At 44.5% G+C, this 23975-nt stretch overlaps 2 protein-coding genes across 3 annotated transcripts; both read left to right on the forward strand.

The window, feature by feature from the left end:
• Nucleotides 1–817: 817 nt before the first annotated feature.
• On the forward strand, nucleotides 818–14397 carry creb1b (cAMP responsive element binding protein 1b). 2 transcript variants are annotated; one of them, XM_054787328.1, is made up of 9 exons: nucleotides 979–1310; nucleotides 3269–3309; nucleotides 4342–4448; nucleotides 4528–4674; nucleotides 8799–8899; nucleotides 9141–9295; nucleotides 9369–9551; nucleotides 11965–12118; nucleotides 12227–14397. In XM_054787328.1, coding segments are annotated over exons 1-9 (1035 nt in total). In that variant the 5' UTR covers nucleotides 979–1308; the 3' UTR covers nucleotides 12372–14397. The 2 variants fall into 2 exon arrangements, with proteins under 2 accessions (XP_054643304.1, XP_054643303.1); XM_054787329.1 differs by lacking the exons at nucleotides 979–1310; nucleotides 3269–3309 and adding an exon at nucleotides 818–972.
• A 531-nt stretch (nucleotides 14398–14928) lies between these two features.
• Nucleotides 14929–23532, forward strand: ccnyl1 (cyclin Y-like 1). The gene is made up of 9 exons (XM_054787327.1): nucleotides 14929–15850; nucleotides 17268–17342; nucleotides 19295–19439; nucleotides 19681–19716; nucleotides 19780–19831; nucleotides 19943–20062; nucleotides 21179–21345; nucleotides 22332–22494; nucleotides 22623–23532. The coding sequence occupies exons 1-9, from the start codon at nucleotides 15688–15690 to the stop codon at nucleotides 22737–22739; spliced, it is 1038 nt and encodes a 345-aa protein (XP_054643302.1). The 5' UTR covers nucleotides 14929–15687; the 3' UTR covers nucleotides 22740–23532.
• The last annotated feature ends 443 nt before the right edge of the window (nucleotides 23533–23975 follow it).

Raw genomic sequence — 23975 nt, forward strand, 5'->3', positions numbered from 1 at the left:
GGAAGCACGCCGTGAGTGGTGGGAGAGGTTCTTCAGCTCTACGGCGCCACTATGAGGTACAGGGGTATTAACATGCAGGTGTGGGCCCGTGAAAATAGCTAGTGCAGGATACAGATGCACTTGTTTGATTTGTGCCTTTAGGATTTGTACAAGTTAAGGCCTCCTCCCAAATTAGGCCTGGTACTCTCTGCAGTTGAGTGAATAAATGCCCCATCAGGGAAATAATGATATCTGTCCTATGAGCTTTGCAAAATACATACAATGTTGTATCGTATATGTTCCAGGACTGATTGATGATGTCTGTTATCCTCAGTGTTCAGGACGTGATGGATTTTAGAACACCATTGTGTGTGTGTGTGTGTGTGTGTGTGTGTGTGTGTGTGTGTGTGTGTGTGTGTGTGTCTTTCATTGGGTTACAAAACACCCAAGTGTGTGAAATTGGTCCTATGCTACCCTCTAACGGCGACTACGCGGAATAACATCATCAGTTATCAGTCCACGGGAAATGAATGCATTTTCAAATACAGTAGAGGTATTATGAAAGCATACCTAATGACGATGTGTTAGATTCTGTATGTGTATTGAGTTAAACATTAAATTGAATCTCGATTTCTGATGTTGCACAAATGATACTATTGCTTCCGGTTTTTGGAGTAAAGTATATAAAATATGCATGAACAGACTGAAAGTTACAACACAATATGCAAACAAAAGTGCTCATTTTACCAGTAAAACGTGCACCGGCTTCTCGGGTCCCTCCGCTTCACTTCGTCTTTTTCCGTCTCTCTTCGGTGACACTTCGATACTTTCCGGGGGTCGTCGCTATCGGCTCGCCTCGTCCCTTTCTCCAATCTCTGTTGTTGTTGTTGGCGGTGACGCGGCGGAGGTGTAGCCTGACGCGGGCTCTTACGTGTCGGCTACAATAAAAGTGGAGCTCCGGAGGCCTGGGAGCGACGAAGGGAGTTTGTATCGGTAAGGATGAAGAAGCGCGGCGGGGGGGCTCAAGCGGGACGGTGCCCGCTTGTTGTTGAAAGGATTCGGTTTGGCCGGGTTCGGCCCGAAGGAAACAAAGAGATCATGGCGCCGTGGTGTTTTTTTTAGCGGACTGGAGGGAGGGGAGGCTGCGGTTGTTTGAGAGACGGGGAGCCTGCCTCCATGTGCCGTTTGGAACATTCAATGCATGGAAAGTCTGACTAGCTAGCACCCGTTGAACGTGCTAGCTAACCAGATAGCTATGCTAACATGGCGAGGTTAGCGTGAGTACCTTGGCGCTTTTCCCCCCAAACCAGCACTGACATTCTCACTTTTATGTAAGTTGCTTTCATCTTGGACTGCGTTACCCTGCATACGTCAACACACTTTACAACGTCAAACATATCCATCTATGTGGTCAGCCGCCACATCCACACCACGGGCCCGGACGTATGTAGCTTGTCCCGGGTCTTTTTCACCCGACCGACCCGGACGTGGCCAATGCTGGTGGCCGAGGGGGGCGTCGCCCGTGCGGCCATGTGGCTCCGCTGTCACCCGCCTAGCGAAGGCTGAGTGATTCTTTTGAAAAGTCGAGGGAGAAATGTGCAAAGCCAATCATGGCGCTCAGAGGAGACACGCAAAGAGTGAGCTCACCGCACGACACGTCCTGTGGCGCCAACACGCATTCATATACCAGCAGCATCCTTGCATGTTCACACGCTGCTCTTGTTCATTTTAATATTACACGTTGGGAATATGCATAATATAATCTAAAACAAGCGCTTCATCAAACTATAACATGCTTTTGAGTGCGCTCTTTCGATCGATACTTTCACAGTGTTTTATTGTTGTGGAAGAGGCGGGGACGTCACCAGAATTGAAAGCTACGTGGGGATTAGCCCCCAGGTGTGTCTTGGAATGAGATTCCACAACGTTTTCGTGGCACTTCATCAAGTAATTCATGATTACACGAGGCTCTCTCATACATTTCCATCATTTCAGACGTGTTTGTGTACTCTTGTTCTACGTAATTTGGAAGTGCCATATCATGAAGTCGTGAACGGTCGGTTATGAGACCTTTTATGAGATTTTTTGTGAGGCCTTTCTCACGTCACAACTTTAGGAAGTCCATGTATGCATCTCGAAGGGTGTCCAGCAGTAGTACCGTCGGTCACTTTTCTTGAAAATGGCAGCCGGAAATTGTTTTTTCGGATAAAATACAGTCAAACCTGTCTTAGCGGCCACCTGCCTATAGCGACCACTGAAAAATCCCCCACAGAAACTGTACGTGTTATAGACCCTGTGTATAGTGGTCACCTGTCTAATGCGGCCAAGCGGCCACCCATTTTGTATCCCTTGGTCAATATCTGACCGCATATAGCGGCCAAAATACCAACTCAAGCAGAAGGAAGCTTCATGCATGAAAAAGTTTTGTTTTTCAATCAATGAAGCCATCGTGTGTAGACTTTAATTACTGAGTCCTAGCTCAGTCACAATCATTCACAAGATCCACACAAACTGTCAGTTGTTCCACATAAAAAAGTGACACCGTTTATTTCCTGGTGTGAGACAATGTGCACTGGTCAATACTGTAATGCCGCTTGTTGTGGGGAAGGAGAGACTCACATCGCCGATGCACTTTAATCGCTTTATTAACAGCGGAGAACACTGCAGGACTTTACATCCACGCCAACATAAACACACTTCCCAACTCTCTCAACACTCACAGCTAGCACTGAGCCTAGCTCTCCTGCTCGGGACGCCCACCGTCACTTCCTGATGAACTAAAGCTGTAATGACACTCTGCCGTATATATAGTAGCACAGCTTTGTTCTGTGGGTGGTGTAGAATAACAAGCCTAGTTGTTCTTTACAACTTTTATCCGCAGTCCCACAGTGCCCTCTACTGGTCAACATGTAACAGTATAATTATATGTATCTGTAACACAACAAGCTTCTAATCACAGACATGTTAATATGTGCGTGCACAAATTCAAAATGGCCGCCAACCTGTCTATAACGGCCACCTGCCTATAGCGGCCACTTTTGCCGTTTCCCTTTAGTGGCCGCTATAGACAGGTTTGACTGTAATTAGAGTAAGGCAGCATTGGGAAGATTTTGTTTTGTGGGAGCTGAAGACCTACCTCACGGTCACTACTCCTCTGCTCTCGCCACTTCACGGACCCCTGTTTCGTGACAAGTGCAAAGTTCCACGCCCGATTCTTCAACATTCATCCAATTACTGTATAGCCAAAACCACCATGCTTTTGTTTTGAAGTTTACTTTGTACTGAACAGGAAGTCATTGCATGATTTATGGTGTGTCACGAGACAAGAGGGTATGTTGCATTGAATTTTTTACTGTATACCGTCTGTTTTATTGATAACCTACACACCAGTGATGGAAATTTTGGTTCTTTTTAGAGAGCCTGTTCTTATGGCTCGGCTCACTAAAGATAGTCGGCTCATTTGGCTCCCAAGTGGCTCCTCAGATTTTTTTGTTGTCTTAAATTAATTTATTACCAAATTATAAGCATTGTGTAAAATGAATTACTAATTTAAAATATACGTGATATCAATTTTTTTTTTAAACATTAATAAACAGCTACAACAATATAATATAATGTTATATTATAAAATACAAGAAGACAGATCTCAATAGACAAATTAGGTCCAAATAGGTCAAATCTCTTTATGCAAATTCCTCACGAACGAATCGGCTCGAGGAGCACCACAGCGTGTTTAACCCCGCCGCTCCCCCTGCTCAGTGTGCCACACATCTTGACCAATGACATTCGTCTTTAACAGGAAAAAAAGACAAGGAAAAAAAGAATAGTCTCCCAATGACGAGAACCAGCCCCTGCTGTTCATTTAAAAGAGCCGACTCTTCAAGCTGATTTGTTAGTGACCGACACATCACTACTAGACACAACACTGGAGCCCTAATGGCCACCTCTGGGATAGTATTTATGAACTATATTGCTTAGTCATTTATGGGAGTGCTCGAAAACCAGAAAAGTCATAAACGGACGACCTCCAGTACGTGCAGATTGTGTACATACTCCCACATTTATTAGGAGACAGTTTTCTTTTTGGTTTGTCGGTTTTGTGCGTTTATCATCTTATTTGTATGAAATAATTTGCATTGAAAGTGTTATTTTAGCTCCCCGTAATGGATTTTCAATTACAAAACATCCTCACAAGGATGTTTTTACAGTGGTGCTCCCGTTTCAAATATATAGAATACAGTGTTGTTGAAAAGCTAAATAGTTACTTTTATTAAAGAAGCTATGAAGTGTTTGTGTCTTTGTATGCCGCAGCACAGGGGCAAGTATTCATTACCAGAATTTGCCCTTCCTCTTCCTTCTCAGCTCAGCCAATGAAGATGGAGTCAGTGGCTGAGGCTCAGCAGGGAGCGGAGTCTACAGAGACGGAACACCAGCAGATCACCCCGGCGCAGATTGCCACCTTGGCGCAGGTGATGTAAACACCTACCCATCACAACTCAGCATCACCTTCAAGAAGGTTGACAACGTTGAAGGCCTTGTGAATTTCAGGTATCCATGACAGCTGGCCACACCTCGGCAACCGGCCCCACCGTTACACTGGTGCAGCTTCCGAACGGACAAACGGTGCAAGTGCACGGTGTCATCCAGGCAGCTCAGTCGTCTGTCATCCAGTCCCCACAAGTCCAAGCTGTGCAGGTCACACAAACATACATTTTTTAAGTTATTGAATAATGTGGTCAATGTTACTGAGGACGGGTGCAATGGTACGCCATAGTCACTACTTGGGAATGAATCTCACTTTCCAGATCAGGATCATTTTATGCAAAACATAACTTGGAGTAAATAGCTTTAATGCATAACTTGTCAAATGAAAACTGTAATAAATATTTCTCCAACAAACACAATTGTAATTAAAAAAAATACATATATTGCATACAGAAAAAATACAAGGATGGGGGGTGAGTCACTTTGATACATGTACAGTCACGGCCAAAAGTTTTGAGAATGACGCAAATATTTTCACAAAGGCTGCTGCCTCAGTTTTTATGATGGCAATTTGCACATACAGTCGTCTCTCGCAATATTGTGGTTTGATTATCACTCCCTCGCTGTTTTGTGGTAGACTCTGGTCGATTATTAGCCAAAACATAGTGAAATACAAGCTTTCCCATGAGGGAAAATAGCATCCTGGACCAAGTCTACAGCAACATGAAAGGTGCTTTGAAGGCTGTTCCAAGACCCCACTTTGGAAAGTCCGACCACATCTCCATATTCCTTTATCCAACATACAGACAACTCCTCAAGCAAGCTCCCCCTGTAAGTACAGCAGTTAAAGTGTGGAATGAAGAAACTGATCAAGTACTTCAGGACTGCTTTGGCTGCACAAACTGGGATGTGTTTAAAACTGCAGCGGGGAGGGAAGATTGTACTGTTGATTTGGATGAATATGCTTCTGCTGTTACTGGCTACATTAGCACATGTATAGAGACTGTTACCACCACCAAGTATTACAGAAAATACCCTAACCAAAAACAGTGGATGAACTGTGATGTAAGGGCTAAGCTACGCGCTCGTTCGACAGCATTTGTCATGGACACCGCTGAGGACTACAAAAAGGCCAGATATGACCTGAGGAGGTCCATACGGGAGGCCAAAAGACAGTACAGACAGAAGCTGGAGGGCTACTATTCCACCTCAGACCCTCGGCGCATGTGGGCGGGGCTCCAGCACATCACAGACTATCGACAGCGGAGTAGCGTAGCCACGTCCAGCCAAACCACACTTCCTGATGAGCTGAATGAGTTCTATGCCCGCTTTGACACCCAAACCCCTGATGAGCAGAGAGGGTGGCTGGACTTGGGGAGCACACAGGACTCACCTCTGGCGATCTGTTTTAAGTCCACCACCATAGTGCCCGTACCCAAGAAGAGCAATGTGACCTGCTTAAATGACTATCGCCCTATAGCACCCACTCTTATTGCAATGAAGTGCTTTGAAAGAATAGTCATGACCCACATCAAAAAGAGCATCCCGGCCACTGTGGACCCTCTACAGTTTGCATATCGCCAGAACCGGTCCACTGATGATGCAGTCAAAATCCACACAGCCCTTTCTCACCTACAGGGCCAGGACACAGGCCCCAGTCAGTCAGAGTCCACAATTGCACATCCAGCTCAAGAATTGTGGGCACTGGGACCCCACAGGGGTGTGTGCTGAGTCCGCTCCTCTCATGCTCTTCACCTACGATTGCGTGGCCTCCCAGAACACCAGCATCATTAAATTTGCGGATGACACTACAGTCACCGGCCTGATCACTGGTGGTGTTGAAACATCATACAGAAGAGAGGTGGCGGACCTCATAGCTTGGTGTCGTAATAACAATCTCCTTGTCAATACAGATAAGACTAAAGAGATGATCATCGACCCAAGAACAAGGGAAAAGGAGCCGCATAGACCCCTGTTTATTGATGAGACTGAGGTGGAGAGGGTGAAAACCTTCAAGTTCCTTGGCACACACATCAGCGAGGACCTCACCTGGTCTCACAACACCCAACAAATTCTGAAGAAGTCCCAAAGGAGACTGTACTTCCTGAGAAGACTGAGGAAATTTGGCATGTCCACCACAATCCCGAGTTGCTTCTACAGATGCACTATGGAAAGTGTCCTTACCGCCTCCATCACTGTTTGGTACGGTAACTGTACAACACGTGATAGGAAGGCACTCCAGCGGGTGATCAAGACCTCACAGAACATTGTTGGGGCAGCCCTCCCCTCACTGCAAGACATTTATAAAACTAGAGTCCTACGAAGAACACACAACCTCATCAAGGACAGCACACATCCACAACACTCATTATTCACACTCCTACCGTCAGGCAGACGCTACAGGAGTTTGAAGTCCAGGACCACAAGGCTGGCAAACAGCTTTTACCCACAGGCCATCAGGCTTCTCAACAAAGCACTCACACACGCCGCACGCAACACACGCACACACTCATAGCACTTTATTATTATTTTTTTTTTTTTTGTATTAATGTCTCTTCTGTTGTTGTTGCTTAATTTATTGGTATTTATGTTTCTTTGTTCTTATTCATTTTCTTGTGTTTTTCTTTCTTTTCTTGGGAGAATGAACAGAATAAGAATTTCATTGCATAGTAGAACTGCTGTTTTACTATGCACATGACAATAAAACTCTTGAATCTTCTGGCCACTAGGCGGCAGTAATGTTACATTGATGAGACAGCCATCCTTATTATCTTCCCATCACGCTGCATGTAGAACTACTGCCAAGCCAGCCGAGCCTAGCTGAAATGCTATGGCTGAGACTGATATACCATGGCTGAGATCGGGTGGGGAAAAAAAGGTTCTCTCATTCCTTGTTCCAACACAACATTCCAACACAACTGAACACAAAATGCAGTTTTTACAAAATCCTATGCTACCTTGTGTGAAAAAGTGATGGCTCCCAAAACCGAATAAGTGGTTGGCCCCCCTTAGCAGCAACAACTGCAATCAACCTGCAATGAGTCTCTTCCAGCGCTGGGGAGGAATTTAACAGAATTGTTGTCATTCAGCCACATTGGAGGCTTTTCCTTTTTAAGGTCATGCCACAACATCTCAATAGGATTCAGGTCAGGACTTGGACTAGACCACTCCAAAGTCTTCCGCCATTCAGAGGTGGACTTGCTGGTGTGTTTTGGATCATTGTCCTGCTGCAGAACCCAAGTTGCTTTCAGCTTGAGGTCACCAACATTCTCCTTCAGCAGAATTCATGCTTCCATTTATCACAGCAAGTCTTCCAGGTCCTGAAGACCATCACACTACCACCACCATATTTTACTGTTGCTATGATGTTCTTTTTCTGAAATGCCAGATGTAATGGACACACACCTTCCAAAAAGTTCAACTTTTGTCTTGTCAGACTACGGAGTATTTTCCCAAAGGTCTTTGGGATCACCAAGATGTTTTCTGGCAAAAATCAGATGAGTTGTTTTTGTTCAGCAGTGTTTTTGGTCTTGGAACTCTGCCATGCAGGCCGTTTTTGCCCAGCGTCTTTCTTATGGTGGAGTCATGAACACTGACCTTAACTGAGGCAAGTGAGGCCTGCACTTCTTTGATTGTTGTTGTGGGGTCTTTTGTGACCTCCTGGATGTGTCATCGCTGTGCTCTTGGGGTCATTTTGGTTGGCCGACCACTCCTGGGAAGGTTCACCACTGTTGCATGTGTTCGCCATTTGTGGTTGGCTGGAGTCCCAAAGCTTTAGAAATGGCTTTATAACATTTCCACATTGATAGCTCAATTACTCTCAGTAATGTTTTAACAGGGAGAGACAATCAGTTATTCACACAGGGTGTCGGTTTGGATTTTTTTCTCCCTTAATAATAAAGGGTTTCATTTAAAAACTGCATTTTGTGTTTAGTTGTGTTGTCATTGACTAATATTTACATTTGTTTGATCTGAAACATTGACTGTAAGTGTGACAAATATGCAAAAAAAATAAGAATTCAGGAGGGGGGGGGCAAACACTTTTTCACACCACTGTAGTAACATCTGACAAAAAGATCTAAACACTGAAGCAGCAAACTTTGTGAAAATACTTGTTTCATTGTCAAAACTTTTGACCATGACTACGTGTGCTAAAAGCAGTTCAGTGTAGGTCAATATATACTAAGCTAGAAGCCTGTACTGACTTCCCAATGACCGAGCTGAAGGTTCCGTACCAAAAAATCCAGTTAGGAATACACGTATCGTTAAACCCTATCGGTGAGGTTAGCAAGCTTGAACAACAAATGATCTTTCATTGTGACCGTGTCTTGCAGATCTCCACCATAGCAGAAAGTGAAGATTCGCAGGAGTCGGTTGACAGCGTGACCGATTCTCAAAAACGCCGGGAGATCCTCTCACGCCGACCCTCATATAGGTACCATTCTGCAACACTCATTTTTCTTTTCTTATTTCCCCCATGCACGAAGAAGGCAGGGTTATGTTTTGTTTGCCGTTAGTCAATCATTTTTCCAAGACTATGCAAAAACCAACTATTGTGTTTCCTAAAAACTTGTAAGCTATGCAAGGCCAAGTCATTAAAATGTTAAAGTTGCATTCATGATCATTTTTGGCTGGGGGGAACTCAGCTTTCTTTTTCTTATCTTTTGTCTCAACAGGAAAATCCTCAACGATCTGTCCTCTGATGCTCCGGCTGTCCCTCGCATCGAGGAGGAAAAGGCAGAGGAGGACTCATCTGCGGCGGCCGCCACGCCCGCCATCACCACCGTCACAGTGCCCACCCCCATCTACCAGACCAGCAGCGGCCAGTACAGTAAGCGACACTCTCGTGTGACATCACAGCTCGCTAGCACCGCTCCTCTTACCGTGCCGCTCGTGTCACACAGTCGCCATCACACAGGGCGGTGCCATTCAACTGGCTAATAACGGGACAGACGGCGTGCAGGGCCTCCAGGCTTTAACTATGACCAATGCAGCCGCAGCCCAGCCAGGAGCCACCATCCTCCAGTACGCACAGACCAGCGACGGCCAGCAGATACTAGTTCCCAGCAACCAGGTGGTAGTGCAAGGTGAGTGTGCCCTACTGCAAAAAATGTGAATGACCATTTTCTTCCTTAGAATTGAGATTGTGATTCTCTGGGATGATTTGACTACCGTATTTTCACGACCATAATGCACACCGTATTAAAAGGCGCAGTCTCAGTTACAGGTGCTATTTTTGTATTTAACACATACACAAGGCGCACCGTATTATTGGGCGCAGGTATGCACGGTATCGTGTCACTCAGAAGTCAGTGAGGAAGTGACAATGCTTTATTTCTTTAGACCAGGGGTCACCAACGTGGTGCCCACGGGCACCAGGTAGCCCCCACGACCACATGAGGTGCCCGCAAGCCTGCTTTTCATTCAGGTGTTCAGTTAATAATGAAAGAACAGTAGAAGGAAATGCATTCTGAAATACAACATGTGAGTTGTGGACACCAGCATTTTGTTCATGTTCTGGTAAAACAAGCATATTCGCTTTGTTTGGGTTTAAAATAAGCTCTGAAAAGAAATGTTACAAAAATGAGTAGCTCTTGGCCATTTTCATTTTGTAAAAGTAGCTCTCACAAGGACAAACCTTGGTGACCCCTGCTTTAGATAAATTAAGAACAGGACTCTCATTCAGTTTATCAGAGCCACTTGAAATCAGGATGGTCATCACTCAACACAACAGTCTCAGTCATGGTGCACAACTAAAAACATCACACAGCAACGCAAAAACAGACAAGACACTACCGCTACTTTTGCAGAACAATAAGTAACTATATAGCTCAAAAATGTAACTAAGAGCATTTGCACCAAAACACTACCGCAAAGCACGCTGGGGAACAGGAAGTGCTCCCAGCGACGCTACAATATGCTAGCAGGCATGCTATTGTATGTTTTTAAAAAGCCAGCTAGAGCAAAACTGAGTTGGATTGTACTTTATTGAAGTATTTAACAATGTACTCACGTTATTTTTCATTAATCCTCATCCACAAATCCATCAAAGTCCTCATCTTTTATATCCCAAATGAAGAGCGGGGCAAGTTCTCCATCAAACACGCCAGGTTTCCCATCGTCATTGTCAGTCAGTGTCGTTGCCGTGCGGCGCCTCAGAAATGATGCTGGCTTTTGTGAAAGCTCCAACAACAGTGCATCAGACACGTTAGCCCAAGCATCCACAATCCATTAGCGAAGCGGTGTTCGCTAGCTGTCATCCATCACTCGCACGCCGCTCACAACTTCACTTTCAACGCCGTGTTTACACCGATGTCCAACAGTTGGAGTTCCTTCGTCAAGCCTCCCGGAATGATGTTAAGCTCCAAGTTCATTTGCTGCACTTGTGACGCGTGTGAAAAAAACATCCGGTCTCTTTCCGTCACTCAGCCACTCAGCCACTCGTTCTTCCAGCCCCTTTGATTGGTCCGGATGGAAACATTTCTTTCTCTTAAAAACTACCACAGGTAGCAGTTTCTGTCCATTATCATGGCAACCAAGCACGACAGTAAAAGCTGACTTCTCGTGCCCCGTTGTGTGTGATGTGGAAAGTGAGCGGCACGTCGTCCATGTTGGTGATGTAGTTGGGTAGTAGTTCTCTGCAGTGTTTTTACTGCAGTCGGAGCGGAAGATGGCCAGCTTTCTTTGTAATCCGCTGGATGTCGCTGCGCCACGGTAGTCCTTGCCCGATGGATAGATGGCGCCATTTCATAAAATATACTTATATAAGTACTGGGGCGTGCCTTTAGCGTCCTCAGTAACGTCCACCTTTCCTTTCCTCTATACAAGCAGCGTGTCGGCAGGAGACACTCCCAGTCAGTCGAGCAGAGCGCTCATAAAAGTCACACAGCAACACTTACAGATTTTGGAACTCGGTACACACATACGGCGCTCCGCATTATAAGGCGCCCCGCATTATAAGGCGCCCCGTCCATTTTGGACAAAATTTAAGACTTATGGTCATGAAAATATGGTATATGATTTTTACACACGCCATGTTGTTCCTGGGAGGGTGTTAACAGTGGACCTTTTTTAACAGAAATTAATAGAAAGACAAAATAATCCATCAAGTCAAAAAACATGGCACACTTGGCCACACCACTATGTTCACGCTCGAGATAAAGACAAGTCAAAAGAAAAGTCACAGCCTCGTCAGAACAGGGCAGCAGAGCCAACTCGCTCTGGCCAGCGAGGCGCGCTTGGGGACGGGCCAAGTAAGGAGGAAGTGTTGGGCGTCTTGCTAACGACTGTGCTGCGTGAGTTCTTGTGTAAAACGTCAGCGTTTGTTAGTGAAGCGGCTCTTCACATCATTTTTGAAGTTAGATCACATGGTTGTCTACAGAGTGTTTTTGTGCAGCCCTAGACTGACAATTCATTGAACAGATAACATCAAAGTTTTACTTGACATTACTTCCTTGACAGATCAAAGTTTTAATTGAATCTATCCCCCTCACCACCAAGCCGCCTCAGGGGATGTCCAGGCCTATCAGATCCGAGCGGCACCTGCCAACACCATCGGCCCTGGGGTGGTCATGGCCTCGTCACCCGCCTTGCCCACCCAGGGCGCCACAGAGGAGGTCACCCGCAAGAGGGAGGTCCGCCTAATGAAGAACAGGTATGAATGTTGACGTATAAAGAGTCGCTCAGTTTTCCGTGACATGTAGGCATAGGAAAGATTTATATGGCGTGGTCCATGGTGTAACTCAGCAAACTGTCCCTGCAGAGAGGCGGCCCGCGAGTGTCGCAGGAAGAAGAAGGAGTATGTCAAGTGTCTGGAGAACCGAGTGGCCGTCCTGGAGAACCAAAACAAGACGCTCATCGAAGAGCTCAAAGCCCTCAAGGACCTTTATTGTCATAAATCCGACTAAGCCCATCCTTCCGGAACGGTCAGATCAGGCCGAGTAGCCTTTCAGTTTGTTCAAAATCTCTTGACTGTTCGGCTCTGCCTGCCGACTTGGTCTGACGTTGCCGCCCTTAACTCGCATCCCCTTCGGTCAGTTGAGTCGATCCAGAGTTTGTCTTTTAACTTTTCTATTGGTCCCAAGACAGAGGGTACTCTTTATTCATCACCATTAGAAAATGTGAACGTTAGCGCTCGCAGGAATCAGAGCAGCGTCGTCTATGAGCAATATTTAGCTGCTTTTAAACCTGAACCTAAGGGCCAGGTAATGAGTCCCACAGAGCAATCCGTAATCCAGTATCTGAGCTAAACAACATTAGCATAACTTATTGGTGTACAAACTACTAACCAGAATACAGCATCTTATTGCAGACGGCACTCTTGGGCAAGCTGAGTCCCCGAATTTGAATACATTTGGAAGGACTGCTCGCTTCACATCCCGGGGGGAACCAGAGGATCGTTGAACCAGTCGGACTCACACAAGTCCACTCTTCATTTTTCCCAGCAAGCTCCCAACCACCGACTGCGGCTGGAAGTCCTCGGATTGCCACGTCACGGTATCCTAATGTGACGCTTTTACGTCCGTTGGACTACAGTTCTTCATTAGGGGACTTTGCAACACCACTTTTACAAAGGAAACTCACATCTCCATCTAGTAAGTAGACCCGATTTGCATGAGGAGCACTAAGAACCCGCTCAAACAAGTCTTCATAGATGTGTTTATTTTTTTATACCATGTGTACATACACGCTACAATATGTGTCAACTTCATGTATCTCTGTTTATGGCAAACATATTTGTAAAATATACTGTACATTGCCTGTGTGTGTGTGTGTGAGTGTGCGTGCGTGCGTGTCATCCAGCAGGCCTAGCGGTCATGGCAGCTACATGCACGAGAAAAGAAAATATAGGCCTTTGCTTGTTGGAAATGTATGAGGTTGCGGTGCCATGTTTTGTTCAATTTTTATGTTCTTAATGGTATTTTATCACATAGCAAACGAAAGCACAAACGTTCTTTCGAAAGGTGTCAAATACTTTTTATAGGGATGGGCATTTGACAAGATTTCCTGGTTCAACTACGGGGAAGATTAATATATTCCTAATTTTTTAAAGTACTATTTTTAACGTGCACACAACAGCACCTGTACTGTGTTGAACCCAAGTAGTGCACCCACTTTTGCCTCACTTGCTTCAAAATGTGATTAATCAGCAATCAATTCCACACGTCTTGACAGGATTTTAACGATTGTAGGGCCCATCCCTATTTTTGCCCGAAAGTATTGTAGTGTTTTCCCAGTTGGCAGCTGATGATGTTTGGAGGTTAACACACGCAACAGCTGCTCTTAAACACAGCCTTCTCATTGGCTCCCTGGTGCTCGGTGGACTTTGTTGCCTTGATGGCGTGTTGAACAAAGAAAGTGTTTAAAGCTAAAACACCAGTTGTATTTTTCTAGCTGATAGACTTTGCTATTGCACAGTATACAAATGTGTTTGTAGTGTAAAGAAAATGGCCTCCGTGCTATGGTTGTTGCATCAATAAGTGACCGGAGGAGTACTGACAAGTAAACGGGGTGGATGCAGGAGGAACTAACGCATACTCAATGTGAATGTGTGCATTAGTTGGTGCCATGATGAGAGTTAAAATGTGTTTCTTTGGTTTGTTTTTGTTTTTTTGGTGCTGACTGAACAAAGAAAGTAATAACCTGTAAATGTCTGTTTTTAAATAGCAATGATGTTGACACCAACAACATTCCCGTGAGTTGGTGCTTGAACATCCCCGAGTGTACAGGCACATTTGTAGTTTTCTATCTTGTCATGTGATGACTTTGTGTACGGGCCTCCAAAAAGCCATGTATTGTCATCTGGTAGAGGTCGGTGTATGAGTTGTTACACTCTGTGCTTCAACCTTGTCTCCATATGAAACAATAGCCGCTGGTTATTATTCTTTTGTAAGCACTTGTACTGTCGCAATAAATTGCACGTGCAGACTGTTACATGGCAATCAGTCAAATATGGTATCCAAAAACACAACCATACACTACACATATGTACTTACAGTGCTGTAGTTCTTTCAGCTATAATTTGACTGAACTTGATGTTGTTCCGATTACCTCATTTAGGCAAAATATTACCAAATGATAGCGACGATCACCATTTTACGTCTCAAACGTCGATCCCCGCCAAAAACAATCGACTGCTGTTAAATGTATCAAGTGCTTGCAGACGTTCAAAAAGTTAACATCAAATTAAGACAATATCTTATTGTTGATTATAAACTTAAGATACTACATAACGGTATTAAATAAGGTGCCAGCATAATCAACCAAATATGAGGCGTTCGTTGACAGCAGGAAAGGGGGCAAAAATACTTAAAAAAAAAAAAAAAGTGTGACGTTCCTAAAATAGCATCGATGTAAATACTGTGTGAACCTCCCCTGATGGTCAGCTCTCTGTGCCAATACGCGGCCTTTGAAACAACTGTTGTGATTTCTCCACCAATAAGATCGAATGGAATCCTGCGTAGGCGAGGTTACGTCATCTGCGCTGTATGAGTTCTAGCTAGGCTAACAGATGGCGGTTGTGCGAGCTGCTCGTCCAATACAAGAGTGACGGAATACAAACAGAATAGTGGACTTTACTAAAGTTGATCGTTTGATGGCTATCGAAGAGAAACCGCAGCTGATTTAACTAAATCAAGCAACACGGCGTTGGAGTTCTGTCTTTTCGTGTGTGTGTGGCGGTTTTTACACGGAAGGCCTCAGAAGCCTCGGGCTGAATTTTAGCTAACTCAAGAGGCCATCTGGAACTATTTGGAAAGTCACGTAAAAACTCTTAACTGAACCGTGTGGCATTTGAGCATTGCTTTGTTTCATCCATATAAGACAAATTGATGCCTTACATCTTAGAAAGTTGTCGAACTAGTTAGCTCGGTAGCTCCAATGCTAGGTAGCTGACTCGGAGCAGAATGAATGAATGAGGGCAACAAGCTGAATTTATAACGCACTCTTCCACAAAATCATCGCCTTTATCCGAGGAGGAAACATTCCAAGTAGGCTGAGCCTTCTCGGCTGAATATTCTTGGGAGTGCCCCGCCGCTGCTTCCCCGCAAATGGCCAAGGAATGCCATCGCCGGGAGTTGGCGGACGGAGGCTGTTTAGCATAACGAGCTAATGCTATGCTAATACTGAGTGTAGCCTGGAGTGAACAGCCAGCTAGCTAGCGAGCTAACTAGCTAGCTACAACTATTTGCACCACTTGGACACTGAGCACACAGGCGGCCCGGGATGGGAAACACCGTGTCATGTTGTGTCTCCCCGGAATCGAGTCCCAAACTGCCGTCGCGGCAGCCGGCGGAGCGGCTAGAGGAGTTTCTGACCAGCACGGAAGTGAGCGACGACAACAGCGCCCCCTACCTGCAACACATCAGCGACAGAGAAGTCCCTGACGGTTTGTACAGTTAGTACTTCTTGCTGATTGTGTTCCATTGTTTATTCTTCTTGACAACGCTCATAATCCTGTGGGGTGTTTGCCTCTTAACTGCAGTGTACATAACAGCCAGAAATAAACCTCAACATTGAATTACTTGTGCATGTTGTAAAGGGAACATTATTTATATTTAATGTTACGTGGCTGTGATTACCACATGCTGCAACGTTATCCATATGCTGCCTGCCAGAAAGCTGGGAAGTTGGACTTTGTACTTTAAAAAACTGTCATAAACTTTGACATGTAGTAGTAACTTCATGCAGGGGTACGCCATCATCACGGTTCGATGCGTTCCTTGGTATTTACTGTAAGGTCATGGCGGTTCATTTGGGGTACGGTAAGGGTACAAAATGCAAAACACAAAAGTGCTCAGCTTTAACGGTTTTTAAAATGACACACAGTGCAAGCTGCTGGCAGTCAGTCTCAAAATGTATATCCAGTATGCGGACTGACACTCATGGCCCTTAGTGCGTGTTTTGTGTGGAAAGCAGCTGATAGAGGGGGTGATGTTCACTTCAACAGTCTCTGAGCATTCAGTTCTACCTGCTGCACTCCACATGTTTGCATAGCTTGAATGCATATACAGTCTAATGTTTTGAATGGCTGCATAGCACCACTGGTGTGGCTGCTGCAGCCCAGTAAGGCAAGGCCAGTAAAGTAAGAATAGTGTCTGAAAGGGATGGTGGTAAATGATGGATTATAATTAATCAGGCCAATTATGACATATCACGCATAAATCAACATCAGTGAATATGTAACCGAATATACAAGTATTAACTTTTTTTGCTGCACGGAGATTCTGTTGCTGCGTTCCTGCGTGTCTCTGCGCTGTACCTGGCGCCTCCCTCTCACACACAAATACAGACCAGCGAAGTGCAGCTCTGGCTGTCGCACTCACTTGGCTGCAGCAGAGCACGACGAGAGAAACGGTGAAGAAACTGCATTGTTTACACCATGGTAAGCCGTGACTTTGTAAAACAATGTAATACTACACTTTAGTGCCCCGAGAGAAGAACGTCCTTGTAGAAGCACGCTGTCAGGGCCCGTCAAGGAGAACATTCTAGTTGTTCGTCATTCAAGTTTTCGAGCGCGTATTATAGCATTTCAGCGTCGTGTAAGTTGCATCTCTGAGTTAAACAAAGATAGATGCTGTTGAACTGTTAATCCACATGCCCGCCGTTATCGAAGACTGTTCTACAGTGACAAAACATAAATAACTCCCATGTCCATCATTAATATAAGACTACTACACAGCCTGCCACTTCACTTCATACTTCCATGCAGGATTTACCGTGGCTCATACATTCACAAGTTAATGTCTTCTTCTGCATGAATTGTCTTTCATTAATAGCGTATGCATGATTATTATTTTTCACAGAGCTGGCTTTGGAGTCCAACCCATCGGACCACGCCCGAGCAAGCACCATCTTCCTGAGCAAGTCCCAGACAGACGGTGAGCATCATAACTGTGGTGTTACCTACTCCCTCTGCACTTAGAACTAGCGCCGCAACTAATGATGATTTTCTTAATTGATTAATCTGATGGTGACTTTTTGGAGTATTTGGTTAGGCCCTAGACAGACCATGTCACCATTAACCAAACGCAAACATTGGTGGTTTGGTCCGCAGCGTATCAGAAAAGACTGTTTTCTGAAGTCAGTGTTGATGTGTGAATGTCTTGTTTTGCCTAAAACACAAAGATAACAACTCTGCTTTGTGCTAAGCAAATTTGAAAATATCATTTGAGAGGCTGAAATCAGAGGCTAGTTACATTTTTAAATAATAAAAAAAAAATCGAATACCAAAATAGTTGTTGATTAATTGTATAATTGATTAGTTGGTCAATTGTTGCAGCCCTACTTACAGGTACACAACATTCCACATCTGTGTATGACATAGACAAATAAAAAGAGCAAATATGTATTAGAAAACTCATTGGGATTAATATGTGCGTAATAATAATAATAAGCTGTATATGTATCTATATAGCATATACAGTGGCATGTTTGTCACACTTAAATGTTTGAGATCATCAAACTAATTTAAATATTAGTCAATGACAACAATACAGTCAATACACAAAATCTGTTTTTAAATGATTTTTTTATTATTATTAAGGGAAAAAAATCCAAACCTACATGGCCCTGTGTGGAAAAGGTCATTGCCCCCACCTGTTAAAACATAACTTAACTGAGATTAATTGAGATCCGTCAGTGTAGAAAAGGTTATAAAGCCATTTCTAAAGCTTTGGGACTCTAGCAAACCACAGTGAGAGCCATTATCCACAAATGGCCAAAACATGGAACAGTGGTGAACTTTCCCAGGAGTGGCTGGCCAACCCAAATTAACCCAAGAGCACAGCAATGACTCATCCAAGAGGTCACAAAAGACCCCACAACAACATCCAAAGAAGTGCAGGCCTCACTTGCCTCAGTTAAGGTCAGTGTTCATGACTCCACCATAAGAAAGACGCTGGGCAAAAACGGCCTGCATGGCAGAGTTCCAAGACCAAAACCACTGCTGAACAAAAACAACATTAAGGCTGGTCTCAATTTTACCAGAAAACATTTTGATGATCCCAAAGACCCTTGGGAAAATACTCTGTGGTCTGACGAGACAAAAGTTGAACTTTTTGGAAGGTGTGTGTCCCATTACATCTGGCATTTCAGAAAAAGAACATCATAGCAACAGTAAAACATGGTGGTGGTAGTGTGATGGTGTGATGGAATGTTGGTGACCTCGAGCTGAAAGCAACTTGGGTTCTGCAGCAGGACAATGATCCAAAACACACCAGCAAGTCCACCTCTGAATGGATGAAGACTTTGGAGTGGTCTAGTCCAAGTCCTGACCTGAATCCTATTGAGATGCTGTGGCATGACCTTCAAAAGGAAAAGCCTCCAATGTGGCTGAATGACAACAATTCTGCTAAATTCCTCCCCAGCGCTGGAAGAGACTCATTGCAGGTTGATTGCAGTTGTTGCTGCTAAGGGGGGCCAACCACTTATTCGGTTTTGGGAGATATCACTTTTTCACACAGGACCATGTAGCTTTGGATGTTTTTCTCCCTTAATATAAAGTTTCATTTAAAAACTGCATTTTGTGTTGTTGTGTTGTCATTGACTAATATTTACATTTGTTTGATGATCTCAAACATTTACATTTTGTGACAAACATGCAAAAAACTAAATGTGACAAACATGCAAAAAAAAAAGAAATCAGGAAGGGGGCAAACAGCTTTTCTCCCCACTGTATTCTGCTAAGAAAGCCAAAAGCTGATTTATACTTTCTTAAATGTTCAGCTTTGAGCTTTATGAATATTTTAGCTTCACACTGAACACTGTAGTTGTTCAATAACAACATTCATCCTTGACGAGTCATTTGTCACTGATATTGTCTGTCTTCCAGTGCGTGACAGGAGGAAAAGCAACCACATAAACCACATCAGCCACGTGTCTCCCGGTCCGCTGTCAAAGAAGTACAGCTCGTGTTCCACCATCTTCATCGACGACAGCACCGTCAGCCAACCCAACCTCAAAAGCACAATCAAATGGTGCGACATTGCCGTTTTTGGTGTCTACATTCAGGACGGGGGCGCCATAATCCTGCTGTGCCAGAAAGCAAGAGATAAACTTGTACAGTATATTCACACAGATCCTCTCAACGCACCGTTTAAGGCAGTGTGTGTGGATTTATGTGTCAGATTAAATCCATGTGTGCCAGCCAACATTAAACACACACACTCCTCCCATGTAGCTAAACATTCTCTCCCGTGTGTTTGTGTACTCCTCCAGTGTCACTTTAGCCATCTACTACCACATAAAGAACAGGTAGGTGCATGTCAGTATGTGTGGAGCGGAATGAAACACCGCTGACAGTTGTGTCTTCTGCAGGGACTCAGACAGGTCATTGGACATCTTTGATGAGAAGATGCACCCTTTATCAGTGAGTCTGTTGCACCCAGCTAACACACAACTCAATCAGCATCTACAGTGACAGGATCAAACAAGTGTGTGTGTGTGTGTGTGTGTGTGTGTGTGTGTGTGTGTTACACAGAGAGAACCAGTGCCAGATGACTACTTGCACATCGACCCGGAGCACAAAGTCATCTACCGTTTTGTCAGAACACTCTTTAGTGCTGCGCAACTCACGGCTGAATGTGCCATTGTTACTCTTGTAAGTCTCCTCTTCCTTTTTTTGTTCTTTTTATTTTGGTAGACAGTCGGCGACAACATTACAGTCTTCCTTCCTGTATCGTGGTTAATTGGTTCCAGACCCCACCGTGATAAGTGAATTTCCCTGAATTAGGATTCAATATTACTAAAGTGAATATTTTTGTAGTTATGGTATGGAAACCTCTTTACGATCTTCTAAATATGTGTTTTAAGTTTATTAAAAACATCCAGACATGTAATAGCACCCAGATGATCACCTTTACATGTGTATTACCCAAAGAGTAGATATAAACAGGGAAAATAAGACATATTAGACATAAATAAGATGAACTCGCACATTAGTAGTTCCTTGTTTTATTTCTGGACAGCGTATTTCCTGCAGTGGCTATACACTCGCTTTACCCAAGAAAGTAGACATAATAAGAGTGAATAAGCAGTTTAATATGTGAATAAAACTCCTGCTCGTGTTCCCCTGGGGGACTTTAGTGCCAGGCGGACAGGAAGCGCCACCGGAGGTTCCGACGTTGTTGTGGGTTACGGCCCCAACAGTAGCCCTTGTTGTTCTTACTATTATTATTGTGGTATGTTATTATTGTGTGAGATAATTAGAACCCACAATAACTACCTGTTCCTGGATCACGTCTCATGTAGCGACACCTACTGGCCAATGTAGAATACTACATTCTCAAGTAGAATGTTTCTGCTGCCTTGTATTTGTATTTTAGTTAGTTCATTTAGCCATTTTTATGCTAGAAAATACTTAATTTGGGCCAAAAATACATCCAGTTTGCTAAATATGTAATTTTTAAAAAGTAATAATAGGCCGTATTCAACCACGAAACAGCGATCTTTTATTATTTTTGTAAAGCCACGATATAATGAGGGAGCGATATCTGAACCAGGTTATAGCAAGGGATGACTTTTCAGTGCATCTGGGAGTGAAACTTTTGCAGCAACAATGTTGGGCAAACTACAACACTTGCAAAATGTGGACACCAGAGGGCAGTACAATCTTGCAGACTGATGTGTCTGGCACCAACCTCAGAGCTAATATGTTTTAAAAGGGATTGTGCTGATAAACTAACTTTGTAACTTTGACCCCCCCCCCCCCGTGCAGGTCTACCTGGAGCGGCTGCTGACCTACGCTGAGCTGGACATCTGCCCCGCTAACTGGAAGCGCATCGTGCTGGGAGCCATCCTACTGGCCTCCAAAGTGTGGGACGACCAGGCCGTGTGGAATGTCGACTACTGCCAGATCCTGAAGGACATCACCGTGGAGGACATGTGAGTGGACAGGACAACCACGTGTCTGTCAGCCTGTTGTTCTTGTCAGAGGTCGTAGTTTGTTACGTGCATCATGTGCCTCAAGAATGCACCCAGGAACAAACAAAGTCTGTGTGTGCGTGTGTGACCTCAACTCTCAGCTCTGTTTTCATTGCTGCCATCTAAGTGTCTTTGTGAGCCGGGTCAGATGAAGAGGGTGGGTGGGGGTTTGAGGTTTAGAGAGAAATGGAGGGAGGGTCTCAAGGGCTCTCACTGCTTCTACATAATGGCCCTGCCTCTCGCCCACTCCATTAGTTGCCCCGGGAGACCAGACATCTCTCTCCGTGTCACACACAAACAGCAGCTTGGCGCTACCTTTGCCGGCCAACAAAGCAACCTGGATGCGGTCTCTATGGCGACCACCGCCCTTAGCCTCTCTCTGAAGAGGGAGGATGTTGGAGGTTGTAGTCAAGTCCACATGCGTGCTTGTTTGTCTCGGTCTGATGTGTATTTTAGGGGGGGTTGTCATGAACATTGGGGAGCAAAGATACATGATATGTTTTTATTTCTAGTTGTATACTGTATATTTATTCAGGTTGAAAGGCAGGAAGTTCTCCAGAACAAATCGTAAAGACACGCTGACAATTCTTAATGTCATTCTTCAAAATAAAATAGTTGATAAAATCCTGATTTTACTGGGAAATGCGATGGTGGTTGGTGATTTCTACTCAAAAGGTTCATATCTAGCCATGATGTCATGGTGTCTAGTAGGACATCATGATGAGGAGATGATTAGATGTTCATTAGGAGAGTTTGTTTGCCAGTGTTGTTCTACTCTTCATTAGATGTGCCCCCATCTGAGTTTATGGGATCATCATCATAATCTTTCCTGGCTCTATTAACATTTTAGTGTCCGTGCTCTCCATGTTGGACATCTGCCTCCTGACTCGCATGTTGGTGTCGACCCCTAGAGTCTGGGCCTCAGCTGTCTCCATCTGTCTGTGCAGGAACGAGATGGAGCGGCACTTCCTGGAACTCCTCCAGTTCAACATCAACGTCCCCGCCAGCGTCTACGCCAAGTACTACTTTGACCTACGCCAGCTGGCCGATGACAACAACCTCAGCTTCCCCCTGGAGCCGCTCAACAACCAGCGGGCCCAGAAACTGGAGGTTAGCTTCTGTCGCAGCTTTGCACATGCTGTGGACCCTCACAACCTGAAGTGATGGGCAAACGGCTCTCAATTTGACCTAGAAGCCAAAAGAAACATGTTCCAAAACATAGTGTTGTGTGTGTGCAGGCTATCTCCAGACTGTGTGAAGACAAGTACAAGGACCTGAGCCGAGCAGCCATGAGACGCTCGCTCAGCGCCGACAACCTGATCGGCATACGACGCTCCAACGCCGTGCTCTCTTAGGCCCCGACACGCGACTGCTCTCCAAAGCGAAGCTGAGAGTCACACGACCACACGACGCTGTGTCCGTGTTGTTTCTGCAAGTCTCAAATCAGAAGTGAGGCGTGAACTCTAATGCAACTCGCAACGATTGTTTTATACGTTTATTTATACGCAACTCACCCTCATTACATGACTCCAAGCAACAGGTTTTCTAATTTTATTTTAGTTGAAAAAGAATGCCTCATAGTAATTAAAAGACAGTAAGTGGAAGGTGTTTTCTTGAACCACATCATTAATAATTAAGAGGATGCAACAGAACATTCTGGGTCTTTATGTTCACAGTGTTGCTATTATTTCTGTTGCCATCTTAGTTAAGACTTGATGTGTTACATCAGATAACCTAGTTTGTTCAAATAACACTTCTGATGTTTGATCATGTGTGAGTCAAGCCTGTGGATGCTGCACCTAAGAACAGTTCAGAAGAAAAGCTCCGCCCATCACCACTGCTAATGTGAGGGCTCGCTTTTTGACGTCTCGTCCGCATTATGGACCAGGATGGATCTTACTACTGAAAGAATGACAATGAAAGAAGCTTAAGTCCACTCTCAGTATTGTAACCCCCTCTCCCTCCTGCTTTCATTTACTTTCATCACTGAACAAATTACATACTTGTAGAATCCTACTGAGGGGACTAAACGCAACAAAAACGATGGTTGGTCTTGCTTACTGTGTAGGCTACTAGCTGTGAAATGTGTCGTTTTTAAATGGAAACCCATTTGCAAATGGAGTATTTTAAATAAACACTAATCATGTATGACGGCCTTTGTTGTGGCGCATGTTGATGATGTCACATCCCAACCGTGCTTGTGGTAAGTGAATATTTGTAGCGAAACAGTGCCGCTAAAACGAACGTCTCTGGAGTAGTCTACGTAAGTAAGTGGCGTTATCAAGGTTATTGACTACATTTTTGATGATTTAACAAAAACTACGTAACGCAGTGTATCCCGGTACAGCTAACATACGGAAGTCCCGTCAGGTTTCCCCATCTCCGCCAAAACAAACCTGGCGGTCATTTCTGACTGATTTCGTCGATGTTTTTACTGGGATTCGTAGCCTACTTAAAAACAACTGCCTTTGTAAGAAGAATGACGTCTTAGAAGACAACAGAGGACAAAGGCCGGCCAATTTGTTGCCATTTTGCCCTGTAAAACCCTCATTTCCTCAAGAGGCGCTCATGAGTAACAGACTTGCCTGCTA

This window comes from Dunckerocampus dactyliophorus, chromosome 9, assembly GCF_027744805.1.
Source record: "Dunckerocampus dactyliophorus isolate RoL2022-P2 chromosome 9, RoL_Ddac_1.1, whole genome shotgun sequence".
Classification (NCBI taxonomy): domain Eukaryota; kingdom Metazoa; phylum Chordata; class Actinopteri; order Syngnathiformes; family Syngnathidae; genus Dunckerocampus; species Dunckerocampus dactyliophorus.